The sequence below is a fragment of the Vespa velutina genome, chromosome 12 (genome assembly GCF_912470025.1).
Source record: "Vespa velutina chromosome 12, iVesVel2.1, whole genome shotgun sequence".
Classification (NCBI taxonomy): Eukaryota; Metazoa; Arthropoda; class Insecta; order Hymenoptera; family Vespidae; genus Vespa; species Vespa velutina.
Window position 1 is genome coordinate 5,155,571 of NC_062199.1, and position 19,180 is coordinate 5,174,750.

Genomic DNA, 19,180 nt, shown 5'->3' on the forward strand with positions numbered 1-19,180 from the left:
TAAATAATATTTTTATAAATACTGATCGATTTTATTATAATTACTGATTATCTATTTAACATACTAACAAATTATTATATTTAGAAATATTTAAAGTAAAATACTGACAGATTTTTCATTAATCTTTTTTTTCATTAAGATGTAATATTGACCACTTATATTATGTATTAATATTTTTTTTACATTTATTTAAAAAATTTTTTAAAAATATTTAAAAATACTAATGCAAAAGATTTAATAGCCATTATAAAGTATGTGATATTTGACACATGACAATAAACGATATCACCTGATTTCTTTTCGAATTTTTATTTTACCAATTTCCTCCAAATTTTCGATGTTTTTTTTTAAATAAAAATTAAAAATATATATATATTTTTATATTACACATAGTTAATAATAATGTGTGTGTATGTTTGTGTGTATGCTTATTAAAAAAATATGCAAATTATTAAAAAAAAATTTTTGAGCTCATTCGTTGAAATTTGATATTATTATTTCGATTTCATTCGTTCGGTAAGACATATCATGACAGCAAATGGAGGAAGACAATAAGGGATATATTATTCATATTCCATTCGTTCCCTCAGGGAAATATCCTTAGTCACTCCGACTGATTTTCAATATAACAGGCTCACTCCATTCTTGGCTTAGATATAAAAAGAAAATCGGAAATATGAGGGAAAATATCGTCGTGAAATAAATAAGCGTTATGTTCGATTCTTTGATCGATGTTTATTTATGTTTAATAAATTTTTAATATCCTTTTTTGTCGTACTAACTAGATGATATAAAAAAAAACTTTTAATGCATTGCCTATCTCAAGAAGCATAAAAAAGAGTAATTTCTTATCAATAAATAATACTTTTAAACGACATTATCGACGAATTATGAAGTTTTGCATATACCCAGGCATTACATATAAAATATTAAAGTACAAATAAATAATGTGTATTAAGAAACATTTCCATCGATTAAAAGTTAAACCATTAATCACGTATCATTATATTTAATTTTTATAAACGTTTATACATTATTATAATTTTATAAACGTTCGATCGAATTTATACATTTTTACATGATCAAAAATCTACGAAAAGAACATTTATATGTATTTAAAAAATGTTTCTTTTTTCTTTTTTTTTTTTTTTTTTCATTCTTTTCCTGTCTGTTCGAAAAACAACGTAGAAAATGTTGAACACGTTTTGTTATTAATTCGAGTCATTTAAAATGACGAATTGCATTAAAAAATAAAAAAGAAAAAGAAGAGAAAAAGGAAAGATGAGTTTTCCAAAAGTAATTGTTCAATAGTTCGGTTCAATGAGTTTTTGTTCGTTCACCACGTGAACGATGGAATAACAACAAACGAGAAAATAATTATTCCGCGTATCGCGTTCCCACATCTTTTGTAGATAGATACGCGAGAATTTCATTAGAGAAAAGGGATTGTTGGGGAAGAAAACAATCACGGTAGGACGGTACGAGGTCCGTTAATCGAAATAAAAGGGCTGTATCGAACAAAGGTCACTCTCCGATGAGAAAAATTTAAATGAAAGTAAAAAGAAGGGGGAAAGGAGAAAAGGGGTGGAACATTAGAAAGTAACGAAAATTATCAATTGTTAACGATACAAAAGATAGAATAAAATATAAACGTTGGATACGATTCTTATTAAAAGGAAGAAAAGAGAAATAATACAAAAATATATTACATGGTCTTATAAATTTATAAAAATATTACTTCAGTGGTATTAATGAATTATTTAATTGTTTGTGATTCTCGAAAACCGACTTTTTTTCCTCCGGCAATTGAATGCTGTAAAAATTTGTCGATTATTCGCAATAAAATAGAAAAAAGAAAAAATAGGGAAATAAAAATAAATAAAATCAAATAAAAAATGGAATAATCTCATTATTAACGAGACAAAGGAAAAATATATAAATAAATTTCAACAAAAACGTCTAACAAATATCAATTAATTGTTTAATTGTTCGTATTTGTTAAATATCAAACTTCATTTTTTGTCTTCCGTTTTTTTTCCCTTCTTTTACCAAGGATGGACGATCGGTATTTCTCGATAAAACATTTATAACTCCTTTTTTTATGGTGGTCAATGGTTAGGCTAAAAGTGGCATAGTTTATTAGCTACATTTTCCTCAGTAACAGCCCTTTAGAGAAGTAGCAAACACGCGCACACGCATAGATGCGAACACACACACACACACAAATACACGCGTACACTAATACATTACGAGGATTCGCATTTCCCTTTGACGAGCTTCGCCGTTGCCATGGAAATTGAATGTCAGTTAGGGTGTACGTACGTAATACTTGTGGCCCTTTATACCATACTCTTGCAACCCAGGCTGCATGTGATCTTTTGGGACTCGTTTCTCTGATTGATTTTTACCTCAAGTTCTCTTCAAGAATTTATTCAATTGCTTATCAACTAAAAAAGAAAGAAAAAATTAACGAAATCAATTTCACGAATGAATATATTGTTTGATCCAATATCGATTTAAAGTTTAAAAAGAAGAAAATAAAAGAAAATTATAATGTTTAGCTCGAATTATTTATTAGCTAGATAAAAATAATAATAATAATAATTATTCATTACGATCTTATTTATTATATAAAATAATAAATATGTATTAAACTATTAACTGATTTGAAAAAAATAATTCAATAGAAGTGGATTTCAAATGAAAAAATTCGATGAGTAATTTGAGAATTAAGAAAAAAAAAAGAAAAAGAAAAGAAATTTATTTCAATCTGAAATTGTTCGTTAATAATGACTGATAAAAAATAATATCTAAAAATAATAATGTAAAAATTTGTTAGTATAAAAAAGAAATAATATTAATAATAATAATAATTATATATATAAAATAAAAGATTCGTACGAAGTGAAGATGAACAATAATAATGATAATAATAATATTAATAAAAAGAAGAAAAAGAATAATTAAATGGATTCGAACGAGCAATAATTACACGAATAATTATAACGATACTCTGAAAACGATGAGAACTTTCTTATTCTCGTTGTCAGTAATAAACCCTCGTGCAATTAATCCGTTTTGCTTGGTTTAAGTTTTAACGAAAAGAAAAATCTATGTATACATTTATATATATATATATATATATAAATTTATATGTTATGTATACATTTCTAATCGTTTTTTTATGAAATATATGTACACACGCACATACACAATTCTTATTTAGTCTGATTACTCCAATTAGAATTTTACAGTTCAAGTTTGCTTCGAAATATTTCATTCGTTATGAAAATTAATCATTTTAATGAGAAAATATTAAAGAAATATAAATCGTAGTATTAAAAAAATTAATCCAAAAATGAGATTTTTTAATATAATAATTAATATTAAATTTAATATAATTATTAATGAAAACGTTGACTTCTTTATATATTTTTCATCTTATCATAATAATAATAAAATAATAATGATGGTAATGATAAGAAAAAAAATGCAATAAAGAATTAGAAAATTTAAAGTTTTGTGACAAAAAAAGAAAAAAAAAATTCATAACAAAATGGATAATCTAAAAATCAAATTAACACCAATAATATAATTGATAATATAAATTTAATAAACTAAGAAATAAAATTTTATTACAATTACAATTTTTTATTTTAAACGCATATAATACGGAAACTTCGAATAATTGATTTGACGAGATTTAATCGATAGGAGAAACAAAACGAACAACAACAAAAAATAAAAAGAAAAGAAGATAAATGAAATGAAAATGAAAAACAAAAAAGAGAAAGAAAAAAAATCACGATCTGTAGCTTCAACAAATTCGCAATTATTCGAATATTATTGAGGGATAGAAAAGAAAAATAGACGAAAAGTAGATAGTTGAGATCGCGTTGAGGTTAAGCGGCGTAGAGGAAAAGGAGATAGAGGAGAAGGAGGATAAGGATGAGGAAAAGAGCAGGGTGGAGGTGAGAGACGCAATTATGGCTTTTCGTCGCGGCTAACGAGTTTCGTGATTAAAGCGTCGCTTTAAATGGGACACCTGTCACGAGCAACGATTTTCCGCGTTGGAAACAGCCACGACCGTTTTCAACATTTTCGAATAAAAATAAAAAAGAGAAGGAAGAGAAGAAAAAAATGGAAAAACAAAAGTAAAAAATACATCAAAAACCCACCTGTAAACCAAAACGTTTGGACATTCACTGTTCCACCTATATTTTTGTTTTTCTTTTTATTCTTTCCATTGGATTCCAATCATAATTTTCATTTCAATAATCGTCATTATTATTATTATTATTAATGTTATTATAGTGTCACCAGATTGTGACTTTCTCTCTCTCTCTCTCTCTCTCTCTCTCTCTCTCTTTCTCTCTCTCTCTTTCTTTCTCTTGTTATAGTCGGCCTATTGTTTTAACCATCTTTAACACTTTATCCAAACAATATTCATAATCTTGTTTTTCGAGTATGTTTACTAGTATATATTTGTACATAGACAATCTCTTGTTATCGTATTTCTTGTGGTTGGCAATAATTAAATAAGACGTGATCGTATAAGACAATTTCGTATAGCGAATTCTTGATGTCTGATCTTCGATGCAGCATTGTGTTCCGTAAATATAATCTGTTCCAGTTAGTAATTTACATGATCCTATTACGTGCTCTATTGTTTCCCTGTATTAATAGGATCTTTTACATGTGTCTGTGTCTATTAGACCCTTTGATTTCGAAGATTAGATAGTTTCTTGTTATTATAACGTTGTCCCTGTATTGAATGAATGATTTCTTATGTTTATGAGAATAAGGGGGAAATTATCTTGCTGTGATCGATTTCTGTTCAGAGTTGTTCATCCATGTTTGGATATTAAATGATATTATAGTATTTGCTATTTAGTCCTTAACGGTCGTAAATCACTTCTGACCTGACAACAGTCTTTGTCGTTGCGGTGCAACGGAAGGGTTCCGTTAGGATTAGTAATTTTTTAAACAATTATTCTTTTTTTTGGTTATATTGTGATTGTATGGATGTGAACAATTTCTATGAAAATTGTTTATACATGTTTGAATTTTTATAGTATTTACCATTTAGTACTTTTTTGGACAATAGTTCTTTCTTTTTTACTACGTCGTAGTTATGTGCGTGTCCTCTTGTATGTTTCTTCGTTTCAGGTTGAATGATTATTTCTATATATATTGTTTCTCTGTTTTGATGACTATTTAATGAAGTGACTAGGTTTTGTTCTTTCAAATAGTTTCGTAGCATCTCTATTTCAGTATGCTGATATAGTGTCTGTATGTCTATTAATCTCTTTCTCCTTTATTTCTGATTATTGTGATTAGTTCAATGTATAAGTTCGTTCGAATAGTTTCTGATTATTCGTGAATTTTGTTCAGTTTAGTTTGGTTAGTTCTTCTAAAGATATGTTTTGGACCATTTGACTGTTCCGAATGAATAAGTCAGAACTGATTTAGCGTGCGTATTAATTGCATTAAAAGTATTTCTAAAATTGACTTCTGATATAAATATGCGAATATAAGTCTTCGCTTGTATTTTCTATTGAATTGATGTTTTCTTGTGTTTTCTTCTATTATTTTTAAATCTGCCTATATTTGTTTTGCTTGTTGCGATATTTTAATATTATCATTATCATTATCGTCATCGTCATCATCACCGTCATGGTCATCAACATCATCATCATCATCATCATCATCATCATCATCATCATCATCATCATCATCATCATCATCATCATCATCATCATCATCATCATTATTATTATTATTATTATTATTGTTACTATTATTATTATTGTTATTATTGTTATTATTATTATTGTTATTATTATTATTATTATTGTTATTATTGTTATTATTATTATTGTTATTGTTATTGTTATTGTTAATGTTATTATTATTATTATTATTATTATTATTATTATTATTATTATTATTATTATTATTATTGTTATTGTTATTACTATTGTTATTGTTATTGTTATTGGTATTGTTATTGTTTTTGTTATTATTATTGTTATTGTTATTGTTATTGTTATTGTTATTGTTATTGTTATTGTTATTGTTATTGTTATTGTTATTGTTATTGTTATTGTTATTGTTATTGTTATTGTTATTGTTATTGTTGTTGTTGTTGTTGTTGTTTTTATTGTTGCTGTTGTTATAATGAGTACGTTTTTTTCGTGTAAATAATAAAAATGTATAACGTATATATATATATATATATATATATATATATATATATATTTATATATTTATTTATATATAATAAATAAGTTATGATAATGATATTATAATTAAATTAATTATATATAAAGATATTAGGTAAATTAGATAATTTAAATGCCTGGTCCTTTAAGGCGTTTGTGTGAACTAATCGAGCAGAAAGAGGCTTTATGATATATTATGAATAAACACTGCAATGAATTTATAAATTATTATTATTATTAATATTATTAATATTATAAATATTGTTTTATTAATATTATAATTATTTTTCCTTAACTTTCTTTTGTATAATTATAATGAATATTTAATCGTCCCAGCTGTTGAATCAATAACAATATCAGTTTAAAAATTTTTTTAATTTATTTAATTAGATTTTCTTTAATTTTTATTTACTATTTTTAAGTTCCTTTTAATTTTTTTATTTAGATTTTTTAATTATTTAATTGTTTTATGTATGTTATTTTATTACTATATATTAATTTATTATTAACTTATTTATTACTTTATCATTTATTTGTTTTTATTTATCATTAAATTTATTATTACTATTACTTAATTTACTTATTTCATAATACGAATATAATAATTTATTTAATTATTTTTATCATCAACAAATTGCATTCTGATTTCAACCAGTTTGTTAATTATTAACAACATTCAGTATAATTATTATAATTATTATGAAAATAATTGTAAGTTCCTATTGACAAAAAAGAATTATATTATAAATATAATTAGATATTGAAATAAATCAAGAATTATTAGATAGTATCAAGAGAATAATAAAAAAGAAAAAAAGGAACAAAAATTACCAGGCTGTCCTGGTACCTAAATATCTATACATGTCCTGCATTTTGAACAAGGACAATTAACCATTTGAGTCTCAAGCAGCGCAATCGTGCTGTTCAGATTTTATGTCGAGAAAACCCAGCACATTTCGAACGTTGTGGACAACTGACGGTGCGTCATTGACTGTCGTAGTCGCGCGCTTAGATTTATTGACGCAAATACATCACACAGCTCCTTCTTTTAATCTAAATAATACATTTTACAATAGGTACAGTACTATAATAATAGTAGTAATAATACATTACAAAATAAAATATTTTGTATTTCATTGTTATCTTCTCAATAATTTTTATCGAACAAAATTTGAAATATTTATAAACTTACAGTATGCATATGTAATAATACAGTACTTCATAAAATAACGAATTATAAATTAAAAATATTTTTGTGTTATGAACAAACAATTTAAATGGAGAGTAACACTTATAATTTGTAACATCGGTGTTTATCAAAACATATTGAATGAATTCCTTTTTTTACGTTGCACGAAAATTAAATGTGATCTTCTTATTACATTTTTGGTGCTGCAGTCTACGCATTGTCGCAAGTTATGTCGTGGAAACTTTACTAAACCAAGTCACTTTGTGATGGAGCGATGTAAAAAAGACGAGAATCACGTTATCTAACACATCTTATATGTACAGACCATAAAATACAAGAAACGCTATCGCGCCGATTGAGATTCATCGACATAAAATAAACGAAGCGCTATCGCGCCACTTGAGTCTTCTCGTACTCATTTAGAGAAAGCACGATTGCGCTGTTCGGGATTCTTCGACAGTGTTTTTTCAATATTCCTTGAGACTCAAACGGTTAATATACAATAAAAATTCTTAAATCGTAAAGTAATAGGACAAAATTCAATCGAATTTTTGAAAGAAAATTTGACAAAAGAAAAGATTCTATACAAACATATAAATCGTCGTGCCGGACAAGCCACAATTTTTCCTTTCGCTTTCATAATACCCTTGGGGATAAAGAGAAGAGAGGGTGGTACTACTCGATAAATTACGCCCATAGAAACAGAAACTACAAGAACATTTCACCGTCTCGCGAAACTAAGCGCTTTTTTCTTCTTTTCGTTTTTTCTTCTTCTTTTGTTTTTCTTTTTCCATTTACTTTTTTCTTTTTCTTCTTTTACCCTCCAACTCTTTCGTAAGCTCCTTTGAACAAAGTTAAGTTTTGTGAAATAGGTGATAGAGGTATACAAGGATAAAAAGTAAAATGACTTAAACTTTCTATAAAATATCATCGTAATTCAAATCGTAGATATACGTGACATAATTCTTCCTAATCAAATATTAACTTCGTTTCTTTTATTTGTTATTGCAGAAATGAAAGGGATACCAAGACAACCATCTTGGATCTAATCATCGAATATTTTCACTAGTGAAACCAGATAAAATATTGTAATTTGAGGGCAAAAATTAAAAAAAAAAAAGGAAGAGAAAAAGAAAAAAATTATCGATCCTATTCATAAGATCATATTAATTTTTCAGTGATCATTAACCTAATTGTTTGAACTCAATCGAAAAATTTCTTTTTCTGACATTATTTTAATAATTTTTCTAAAGCAAACTATCAAGAAAATTACTACTCTGTATAAATTAGACCACTTAGATTCCAATAATAATTTCAAACAATTCTCAGTTTAAAAAGTACCCAGAGAGTTCTATCTGAATTAATAAGTGAATAGAGAAAAAGTAAGAAAAAGAAAAAAAGAAGAAGAAGAAAAAGAGAAAGAAAAGCGAATCAAGAATTCAGTTTGTCAGGAGGAGAAAATTCTTGATATCGATTGATCGATCGATCGATCTATTGATCTTTCGTGTTTTAAGTGGAGAAAAAAAAAGAGGAATAATAGTAGCAAATTATTGATCGTTGATAAGAGTTGGAGAAGAAAAAAACTGGATTAATATCGAAGCAATTTCTTTTCTGAGCCAGCCATATTGGATTTCGTTGAGGTTACTAAAGCAAAAGCGGATATCCTTTTTCCTGGTACCTGGTAATGCTTTGCCTTCCTGAATTGACGAGCAAGTAGGTAATCATTGAATAAAAAAAAAAAACAGAGAGAGAGAAAAAGAGAGAGAGAGAGTTAGAGGGAGAGAGAGAAAGAGAGAGAGAGAGGGAAAGAGAAAGAAAAAAAAAGAAAAAATAATACGCCGTCGGCCACGGCCACCGTCGGCGACCAACAACATGGCCGATCACGAAAGAATCAGATTGGTCGTCCTCGGTGGCGCTGCTGTTGGCAAGAGCGCTATAATACGTCGTTTATTAGGACAAGGTTTCAGTGAGAGATATAGGCCAACTGTCGAGGATTTATATTCAAGAGAATGTGTTCTTGGAAATCTAACTCTCAAAGTCGATCTTCTCGACACTACTGGTGAGTATAATACAAAATAAAAAAAAAATCGATTGATTTCATTTAAAAACGTCATTTAAGTCTGATATACTCTCTAAATCAGGAGTTCCCTGCAAACTCTAGAAATATGTCCCGCGATGTCAAATCATCCGTGATCTTGAATTTATAGAGATGATGAACTGATCGAATTACAGGAAAACACTGAAAAACTGATCAAATTACAGGCAACAATTCCTTAATTTATTTTTATAAAGGATTATCTTCACAGAATTTTACAAAATTGTGCAAACATGTTCAACCAATGTTATTTTCATTATTTAGAAACACTTATATATACGAAAAAAACTTTTTCAATCATGAGTATTAATAAGTTCAAATTAAGATCAAAATTAACTGATGAACATTTACCCAACTAGATAAAACTTTGGGAAATTTTATTCTAGATCCTAAAGATAACGTTCATTCTGAAATAATTTTATCTATAAAAGTGTAAAGTTAACTTGTTAAGTACGAAATCTGCGTTTTCCATAAAAAAGAAAGAAAAAAAGATAATTGACATTATCCCGATTTAATAACGAAACATTTTGATGTCCAATTGAAATTGATTTTCACATTTTACAGGGGACTTACAATTTCCAGCTATGAGAAGATTGAGCATAGCCACGGCTCATGCTTTTCTTCTTGTTTATGCTATAACATCGTCACCCAGTTTCGAATGTGTTAAACGATGTTTCGAAGAAGTTAGAGAACAACGTACGGACTTTCAGGTATTAGATTATTAAATAATAATCTATAAAGTATATTGTGTCTAGGATTAATGCCTAGACCATCAGTTCTAAACGTTCATTTCCTATTTAGTTAAAACTATTTTCAAATAGGAAGTACCAATAGTGGTAGCTGGTAACAAAAATGATCTCGCTGCAACACGAAGAGAGGTACCAATCGAGGATGTAAGCGAATGGCTTTTCTGTGAATTACCAAAACTTCGGGCAAAGGTGATGGAGTGTTCAGCTAAAGACGATTACAATATAAAAGATATATTTAGGTGTTTCGTAACGTTATCAAGAATCGTACCAAAAAATCCAACTGGAGATTCTGACGAATCAGGATTGAGACGGAGATGTTCGGCTTATGGTTCACGAAGGTATATATATAAATTATGTGATTTTATGATTTTTTAAAAAATTTTTCCAGCAACGAGTCCTAATTTAAATGTTCTTTTTTTTTTTAACGCGGATTTAAAGAACAAACGGATTCTACGAAGAGTGTATCCATTATTACACGGTTTTGAACAACCGTGTCAATTTGCACGCCAATATGATCCGCGAAAAACTAGCAAACTAGTTCAACAACGTTGACGTACGATCGTTTTCTTTTTTTCCTTTTTTTTCATTTTTCTTTTTTTCCCTTTTTTCTTTTTTTATTGCAACGTTATAATTGGAAAAATATCGTGACGTTACGAACGACCATTTCGGAGGTAACATTGTTCCTCGCTAAGAAAAAAAGAAAGGAAAATAATAAACATGTAAAAAAGTATATAAATATTGAAAATATTTTTAATTATTGACCAGAAAAAAAAACAAATTACTTCTATTTATTTAATCAATATTTTTATTAATAATTGATAAATATTTTTTAAAACAAATGGGATCACTATATACAAATATTTTGTTCAACATAAATAATTCAATTAGCAGAATTGTGTCAGGATTGATCAATAAAAATAATACCGATTAGTTGTGTTACATAGATACTGGTATTTTATTATAAATTATGATCATTTATTTAAAATACTGATTTAAAATACTGATTAAAATACTGACATTAATAAAAAACATATCTACAACAAAAAATGAGGTCCAAATGCAATGTAAAAATTTCAAGTCTGTTATATATTTCAAGTTTGTTATAATTTCGATAAAAATTAATTGACGATAATGTATATAAGTACAACATCCAAAAAAAGGACATATTCAAAAAAAAAAAAAGAAAAAGAAAAAAGAAAACAACAATACTATTATAAAGAAAGAGTTCTTGATGAAATATTCTACAAAGCTTCATCATTTATTAAATAAGCTATAATTTTGAAAGGAAAAAAAAAACAATTAATTAACGTGAATACATGTATCAGTCAACCTAAATAATTAAAAGAAGATAAAGAAGAAAACGTTTTTATCATTGAATATTTTTTCAGTTTATTAATGTAATATGAAAAGTAGTTATGAAATTCCAAAAGGTATTTATGTATTCGCTTCGACGAATGAAAGCTGAATATGTACAGGCGACTGCGCGCGTGCGAGCGAAAATTCTTTTCCGGAATTTCAATCACAAGTTTTAACTGCCTCTCGCTCGCAGACTTCCGTTTAATTGCGATCTATTGTACGTCCTACGTCAATCGACAAGAATGTATTTCCATTAAGCGATCAACTGATCTCGAAGCTACTCGGCTTCCATAAAATAAACAACTAAACTTTCAAAACGTTTGTATAACGAACTTTTTAATTATCATCATTATTATGAATATGTTATAATAACTTAAAGCATAATACAATTAAGCTTGTCATCAATTAAAAACGAACTTTTGGCTTAGAAAAAGTTTTTAATAATTTTTTTATAAATTAGTCTATGCCTTTCATTAAAGTAATAGTAATATGAAAATGTAAAAAATGAAAGAAAGGAAAAACGAATATAAAAATAAAAATTGTTTTATTTTTATTTCTTTATCTATATATATTATAATTTATTATAATAAATATAATATAATGTTATATTATAATAAATAATATAAATATAAATATTAAATATATAATATTAAATAATATATAAAATATTATATATAAGATTATATATAAATATATATAATATAGAATTATTATTTATTTTTATTTAATTCTTTTTTTTTTTATTATTTTTATTTATTTATTTTTTTATAATGTTTCTTTTCAATTAATAAAATAAATAAAATATATTTTATATTATTAAATTTAATGAACGTTAAATTTTATAAATATGAATTTAATAATTATTAAAGCAAAATATTTTTATTTTTTTAGAAATCTACTTTTTTTCGTTCTTTGTTATTTACTTTTTTTTATATTTATATATTAAGAAATGATGCGAATCAATATAAAGTTTTTCCTAATACTTTTTTTTATAATTTTCAAAGATCTGGCAGTCCGGGAAGCAGATCAGGAAGTGCCGGTTCCGGAAGTCCTCAACCACAACTGGTTGCGACCCAAAATGTCAACGTGGTAACCACAACGGAAGAAGTGAAAAGCAAACCACGAAGTCGTAGTTTGATCAGACGTGCCTCGAGAAAAACAAAACAACAAATTCGAGACTCTCATGCAGACGACTGCAACATTTCTTAAAGCGATCAAACGAAAAAGAAAACGAAGAATAAATAATGAAAGAAAAGAAGAAAGAAAAGAAAAGAAACAAATGTAACGTCACGTTGTAATTCTTTTTCGAAAGATAATTTTGTCGATCGTTGACTCGCCGAACTTATTATTAGTCAAGATCAATGAGAGTCACGTGGTTAATAAAAAAAAATGGATTTCTCAAATTTTGAAAATCTGCAAAAAATAAAATTTAAAAAAAAACGAAAAAGAAAATAAGAAAAGGGGAATAAAAGAGGAAGGAAAAAACGCCTTTTAATTCTTCGTCTTATAAAATTAAAAGCAATGGATTTATTTTATATAAAAAATCGAAATTTGCCATTTTTCTTTTTTGAAATTAAAATTCAAATCCATATAAAAATAGAAGAGAATTTTTTTTTTTATTTAAAATTGAAAAGTAAAGAATTAATTTTTAAGTTAAAATTAAACTAGAAGAAAATTTCTGTTTTTATATTAAAATTGTGAGTAAAAAAAAAGAAAAAAAGGAATTTTGTTTAAAATGAAAAAAGAAAGAAAATTTGTTTAAACGTTTGAAACCTCATATAAGGAAAGTAAAGTTAGTTCAGAATAAAAACAATATTATGAAAGAAAAAGATCTATGATCTAAAGATATTCTGTATAATAAAATTGCTTTAAAAAAGTAATATTAATTACTACTTTGTATAAAATAAATGACTGTATGTAACATAAATTGTAATGACGAATATGATAAAGTGAGCTATATTAAATATGTGTATATATATATATATATATATATATATATATATATCAATATATATATATATATATATATATATATATATATCAATATATATATATATATATATATATATCAATATATATATATATATATATATATATATATATATATATATATATATATATATATATATATATATATATATCAATATATATATATATATATATATATATATATATCAATATATATATATATATATATATATATATATATATATCAATATATATATATATATATTGATACACACACACACACAAACACAAAGAGAGAGAATAAAATAACATTACAAATTATGAAAGAAAGAAACGAAAAAGATACATTTATTTTTCTCTCTCTCTCTCTCTCTCTCTCTCTCTCTTTTCTCTTTTTCTCTCTCTCTCTCTCTCTCTCTCTCTCTCTCTCTCTCTCTCTCTCTCTCTCTCTCTCTCTCTCTCTCTCTCTCTCTCTCTCTCTCTCTCGTATAATTTAAACGTTTGATCGTTTCTTCTATGAAAAGAAAAAAAGGAACAAAAGAGGAAAGAATTCTATAAAAAAGATGAGAGAAAACAAAGATTTTAGACAAAGTTAGCTTTCGTCATTGCAAACAAAAAAAATATATATTAAATATATATTAAATAAATATATTAAATAAAATATATCAAAATACCTTGTAGAGAAAATCGTTGGTATATATCTAATTAATCTAAGCATCTTAAGCTTTGAAATCTTACTCTTGTTGTATTGTTATATATAAATATATATATAAATTATATTATAATACATATATATACTTAATAATAATAATAATAATAATAATAATAATAATAATAATAATAATAATAATAATAATAATAATAATAATAATAATAATAATAATAATAACAATAACAATAACAATAATAATGTTAATAATAATAAAAAGGAGACCTTCCGTTCGATGCACAATTTTTTCAAAAGATATTCAGAGAAACATTTATTCATATCTATAGATTTAGAAACATGACTATTATCAGGATATAAATATTTCTAATATTTTCATGAAATGTTGATGGTTATTAACGCTTAAATAATTGAAACGATTAATAGAACAAGATCAAGAGGCATATTTAAAGATATTAATCCTTTGCACTGAAACATTGGTCCAATTGTGGTCAATACATTGTCCATTTATAATTATATTAATAAAAATCTGTATAAATTTGGATGTACAATTTTAATTTATATATGATAACTTTCGTAAAAGTGTTATTTATTTGCTGTCATATAAAAAAAATGTATCTGGAGTATTTGATTATCCTGCAGACGCAAAAAAATACGCTGAGTGCAAAGAGTTAAATATTTAAGGAAAAAAAAGAAAAAAAAATTTGTCGTTAAAATGCAAGAAAACCGATGCACAAATGGGATTGAAAAAGTACAATCGATTCAACATAATCGATTCAAAAACACAAAGACAAACGTATACACGTATACACGTATACACGTATACATATACACAAAGAACCACATAGAACAGATTCATGTACGAGATAAATAATAATTAAAATGTTAACTACGAAAACTAATTATTTTTATTACCGATTATAGAAAAATAAAATTTTGATGTCTTGCGGGGGTAAAAAGAAATCAATCAATTAATTAATTAATTAATTAATTAATTAATTAATTAACTGGACGATATGTTTCAATAACAAATATGATAAGCTTTTGATCGATGGTTGCTTGGTGATAAAAAAAAGTAAATGAATAAAAAAAAAAAGAAAAAAATATATAATACCTCTATCAACGTGCATAAAATAAAATAACTAATTGTACCTTACTAATTAATACCTATAAATTAATAATTAATAACAAATATAACTTAACAAAATAATCGACACTTGAGAACATACAAAAAGTCGATGAATACAAAGTTGCTGACATCATATATAATAGTCAGGGGCACATTATAATTAACTTGTAAAAAATGGTGCGTAACCGGTATGTGCCATTATGCACCATTATTGAATATTGCTTAATTATTCAACTTGTACTATTCACGTAGATATTAAGAAATTCGATGTTACATGTACTTACGTGAATACTCTGTTTTTTATTCAATTTCATTTTCCTTATAATTTCTCTTTATTTTAATTTATCAACGTAAATTCAAAATCCATTTCCAAACTTTTAAATTCGAGAGATATAATCGATCGCTCACGCATCACAATCATATTAACGTTTGAGATAAAAAAAAATCACCAAAAAATAAAAAAGAAAAACAATGAGCATATATATATATATTATTATTAAACATAAATATACTTGATAATTAAAATTTATAATTAACCGTCCCATATATAAAAAAAAAAAAAAGAAAAAGAAATGTGCAAAGAAGCAAATATAAATAAGAAAATAAAAATGAGTGTATAAACATAAAGAAAAAGATAAAGATGAATTAAGAATGTCGTCGACAAGGTAAATATCCTTGTTAAATCACGAATACGCTTAAACGAATACTTGGTAAAACGTTCTAATTATATACATACAACGTGTATGTGTGTATGCGATTTTTGTACTTCGACATTTTAATGCGATAGAGAGCTTTTCAATAATTAAATTTTCAATAATTGTTAATTGCGTGTACGCGTTAGAAATTCGATTATCTCGTCTTTATTCCGTCACAAGAATCTTATATTCTAATTCATTGATTGATTATATGAAATTGTCATCTATATACATAACGATACACACACAAATAAGCTACCCAAAATACGATTCATCAGTAAAATCGATGTTTTAAAAAAAAATAAAAAACGATTCATCTCGATAGAAAGAAAAAAGGAAAAAAGAAAAAAGCATAAATATTTCAACGACACTGATTGATCCGTTTCGTGTGTATCGTTCTAAGACGATGTTATTGATCATAATCAATGGAATTAATTATAATTAATTACGATAATAAAAAAATAATTAAGAAATTTAAAACGATGAAAAAAAAACTAACAAACTGATGATCGTCATACTTGCGTAACTTTGTGTAGAGATTATAAAAAAAAGAAAAAAGAAAAAAAAACTGTCGTCCAATAGGATCTTCGATGTCGCTTCCCAATTCCTTAACGTATTTTCAAAATATTTTTTATCTTTATTTGTCATATTTGTTAGCTATATATCGCAAAACAAGCGGATCGTCCGGGTATAACAATGTAAATGAATATTTCATAATCGTGATCCAGGGCCGGTGCGGCCTATGCAACGCATGAGAAGCGCTACACGATTTCAAGGGGGTCAATGATAAGAGTACTTAAATTCGTATAAAAAACAATTTTTTAATATTTTCACTGAAAATGATCTTTTTAAGAAGTCGAAAATTATTTTTTATAAACATTATATAATAAGATTTGATGAATTCACATCTAATGATTTTGATTATTTACTTTTTATGTTACATTAAATGGTGACGTTTTGTGCTTTTTCATAACACTTCAATATTTCTATATTATCTTTATCTAAATTATATTTATTTTAAAATAGAATTACAAATAATCAAGTAATAAAAATAATTCTACGGTTCCATATAAATTCTTGCATAAGGGAGTCAAGCACCAACTAGCGCCAGCCCTGTCGTGATCCATCGTAATCTTTCGTAATTGTTCGGGATTTACGAACAATATAGCGTTCGTAGATTGACGTCAAATACTATTATATCATATATATATATATATATATATATATATATATATATATATATATGTATATAACTAATTACTATATTAAGGTATTACATTTCTCTATTAATATTTAAGTTAATGAAAGAGGCTAAGCTACAAATCAAAATAAGAAATTTAATCTTTGAGAGACACATGCTATATGCTAATTACCTGTCTGTCTTTTTAGAATTATTACGAATAATACAACGTAGGAAACATATGAATTCCTATTGGCTATCGACGAACATGTCGAAAACGATTCATTTATAAATAAAATATTAATTATTTAGATAAAATTAAGCAATTCCAAACTGTTTTCGCATTAATTTCGAAAATATATATACATTGCTATTCGACATGTTTAATAGAAGAAACGAAGCTTTCTACTGGTTGAATCTTAAAAGATTTTTCGCGCGTTCGTTGATAGATATATAAATATATATATAAAGAAAGAAAAAAGAAGTATTAATGCAATCAGAATTCAAGTTATTATTTATGTCTTTACTATATTTGTCTGCTATAAAAAAAAGAAAACAAATAATCAAAAACTATTTCTAATCTTCTAATACATTATCTCTCTCTCTTTCTCTCTCTCTCTCTCTCTCTCTCTCTCTCTCTATCTATCTCTCTCTTTTTCTATCTATCTATCTCTATCTGTTCGATAATTCTTCTTTCTTTGTAACAAATCTCGATCATTATAAAGTATATTTCATGAAACAAATGAACGACATTTACTCACGATATTCTTCTAATCTTTAGATCGTCAATTTTATCCAGAATCGTTAAAAAAAAATATTACGATAATCTAATAATTAACTTATAACGATTATCTTCTTATTCTTTTATGCTAATAAACAATAATTAATTAATACGAAATTTCATACAAGTTATTGTTACGAAGAACTGACAATTAATGATTCGGTTACTTTCGTAACTTGTCGGTATCTCTAACTAATGATACGATGTCGCTGATTGATCGAAATTAGGAATGATTGTAAGAACGAATAGAAAAAAATGGAGGGAAAATTTTTAACGTATAAAAATTGATTGAAATCATTGAAATAGAAAATGATTTTAAACGAATGAATTAGACTTCATAATAAATTTTTTTTTCACATCTTATATTATCAAAAATGTTTGTAAAGAAAAATTGTGATTCTATGCACTATGCATATATTATTATCAATAAGTCTCAAACATTTAAACGAATTAAAAAAACATTGAAAAGAAAAATCGATGAATTTTCTTATGAAAATGTTTGAATTATTAAATTGTTTAACAATATTTTTAAATAAATCAAGCAAATCAGAATCGGCGATTTATCGTTTAAATAAATTGATAAGCGAATGCAATTTTTATTCGTATTTTTACCATGAAAAATGATCTCAGAGTACGGACCAAGAAAAACGGCGAAAACCGTAAAGTACTGATTTACCACCGAGCTTAAGAAATAGTAATATAAAGAAACCGATTTTGAATCATTTGATTATTAAGAAAGGCATGATGTTACTAAGAAAGAAAGAATATCATTGACCAATTTTAATGAATGTCTTGCTGTTCTTCTAAATATAAGCACCATTACAGATTCTTTGCATGCTATGAAGACTATATTTAATATTTTAAAATATGAAATTATAAACGAGAAATAATAAAAATTTAATTTTAATTTTCCACATCTTTCCCTCTCTTCGATTAAATTAAAAAAATATATATATCTAAATAAGTAAATCGACGGGCTTCTAATTTTCTAATCAAAATCTCAAGCATCCCTTTATGAAATATAGTTTTAAATTAATCGTTTAAACTTTTTATATTAGTAAATAAATTGCACCGATAACCAGAGGAATTATTTAAAATAAGATCTCCTGCGATAAAAATTCATTCTACTATTATTTTTCATTTCACG

At 25.8% G+C, this 19,180-nt stretch overlaps 1 protein-coding gene and 1 long non-coding RNA gene across 2 annotated transcripts in view; both read left to right on the top strand.

Moving 5' to 3' along the window:
* The window catches only part of LOC124953297 (GTP-binding protein Di-Ras2), a 74,188-nt gene extending 61,073 nt beyond the window's left edge, over positions 1–13,115 (top strand). Inside the window, exons 2-5 of the mRNA XM_047504480.1 lie at positions 8,425–9,472; positions 10,073–10,218; positions 10,330–10,595; positions 12,618–13,115. Of these exons, the coding sequence (XP_047360436.1) occupies positions 9,286–9,472; positions 10,073–10,218; positions 10,330–10,595; positions 12,618–12,822 (804 nt within the window). The 5' untranslated portion in view covers positions 8,425–9,285 and the 3' untranslated portion in view covers positions 12,823–13,115. The remainder of the gene's footprint in view (positions 1–8,424; positions 9,473–10,072; positions 10,219–10,329; positions 10,596–12,617) is intronic.
* Positions 13,116–14,011: 896 nt separating this feature from the next.
* Positions 14,012–19,180, top strand: part of LOC124953462 — a 28,503-nt gene continuing 23,334 nt past the window's right edge. The window contains exon 1 of the long non-coding RNA XR_007102225.1: positions 14,012–14,067. This is a non-coding gene — a long non-coding RNA (uncharacterized LOC124953462). The remainder of the gene's footprint in view (positions 14,068–19,180) is intronic.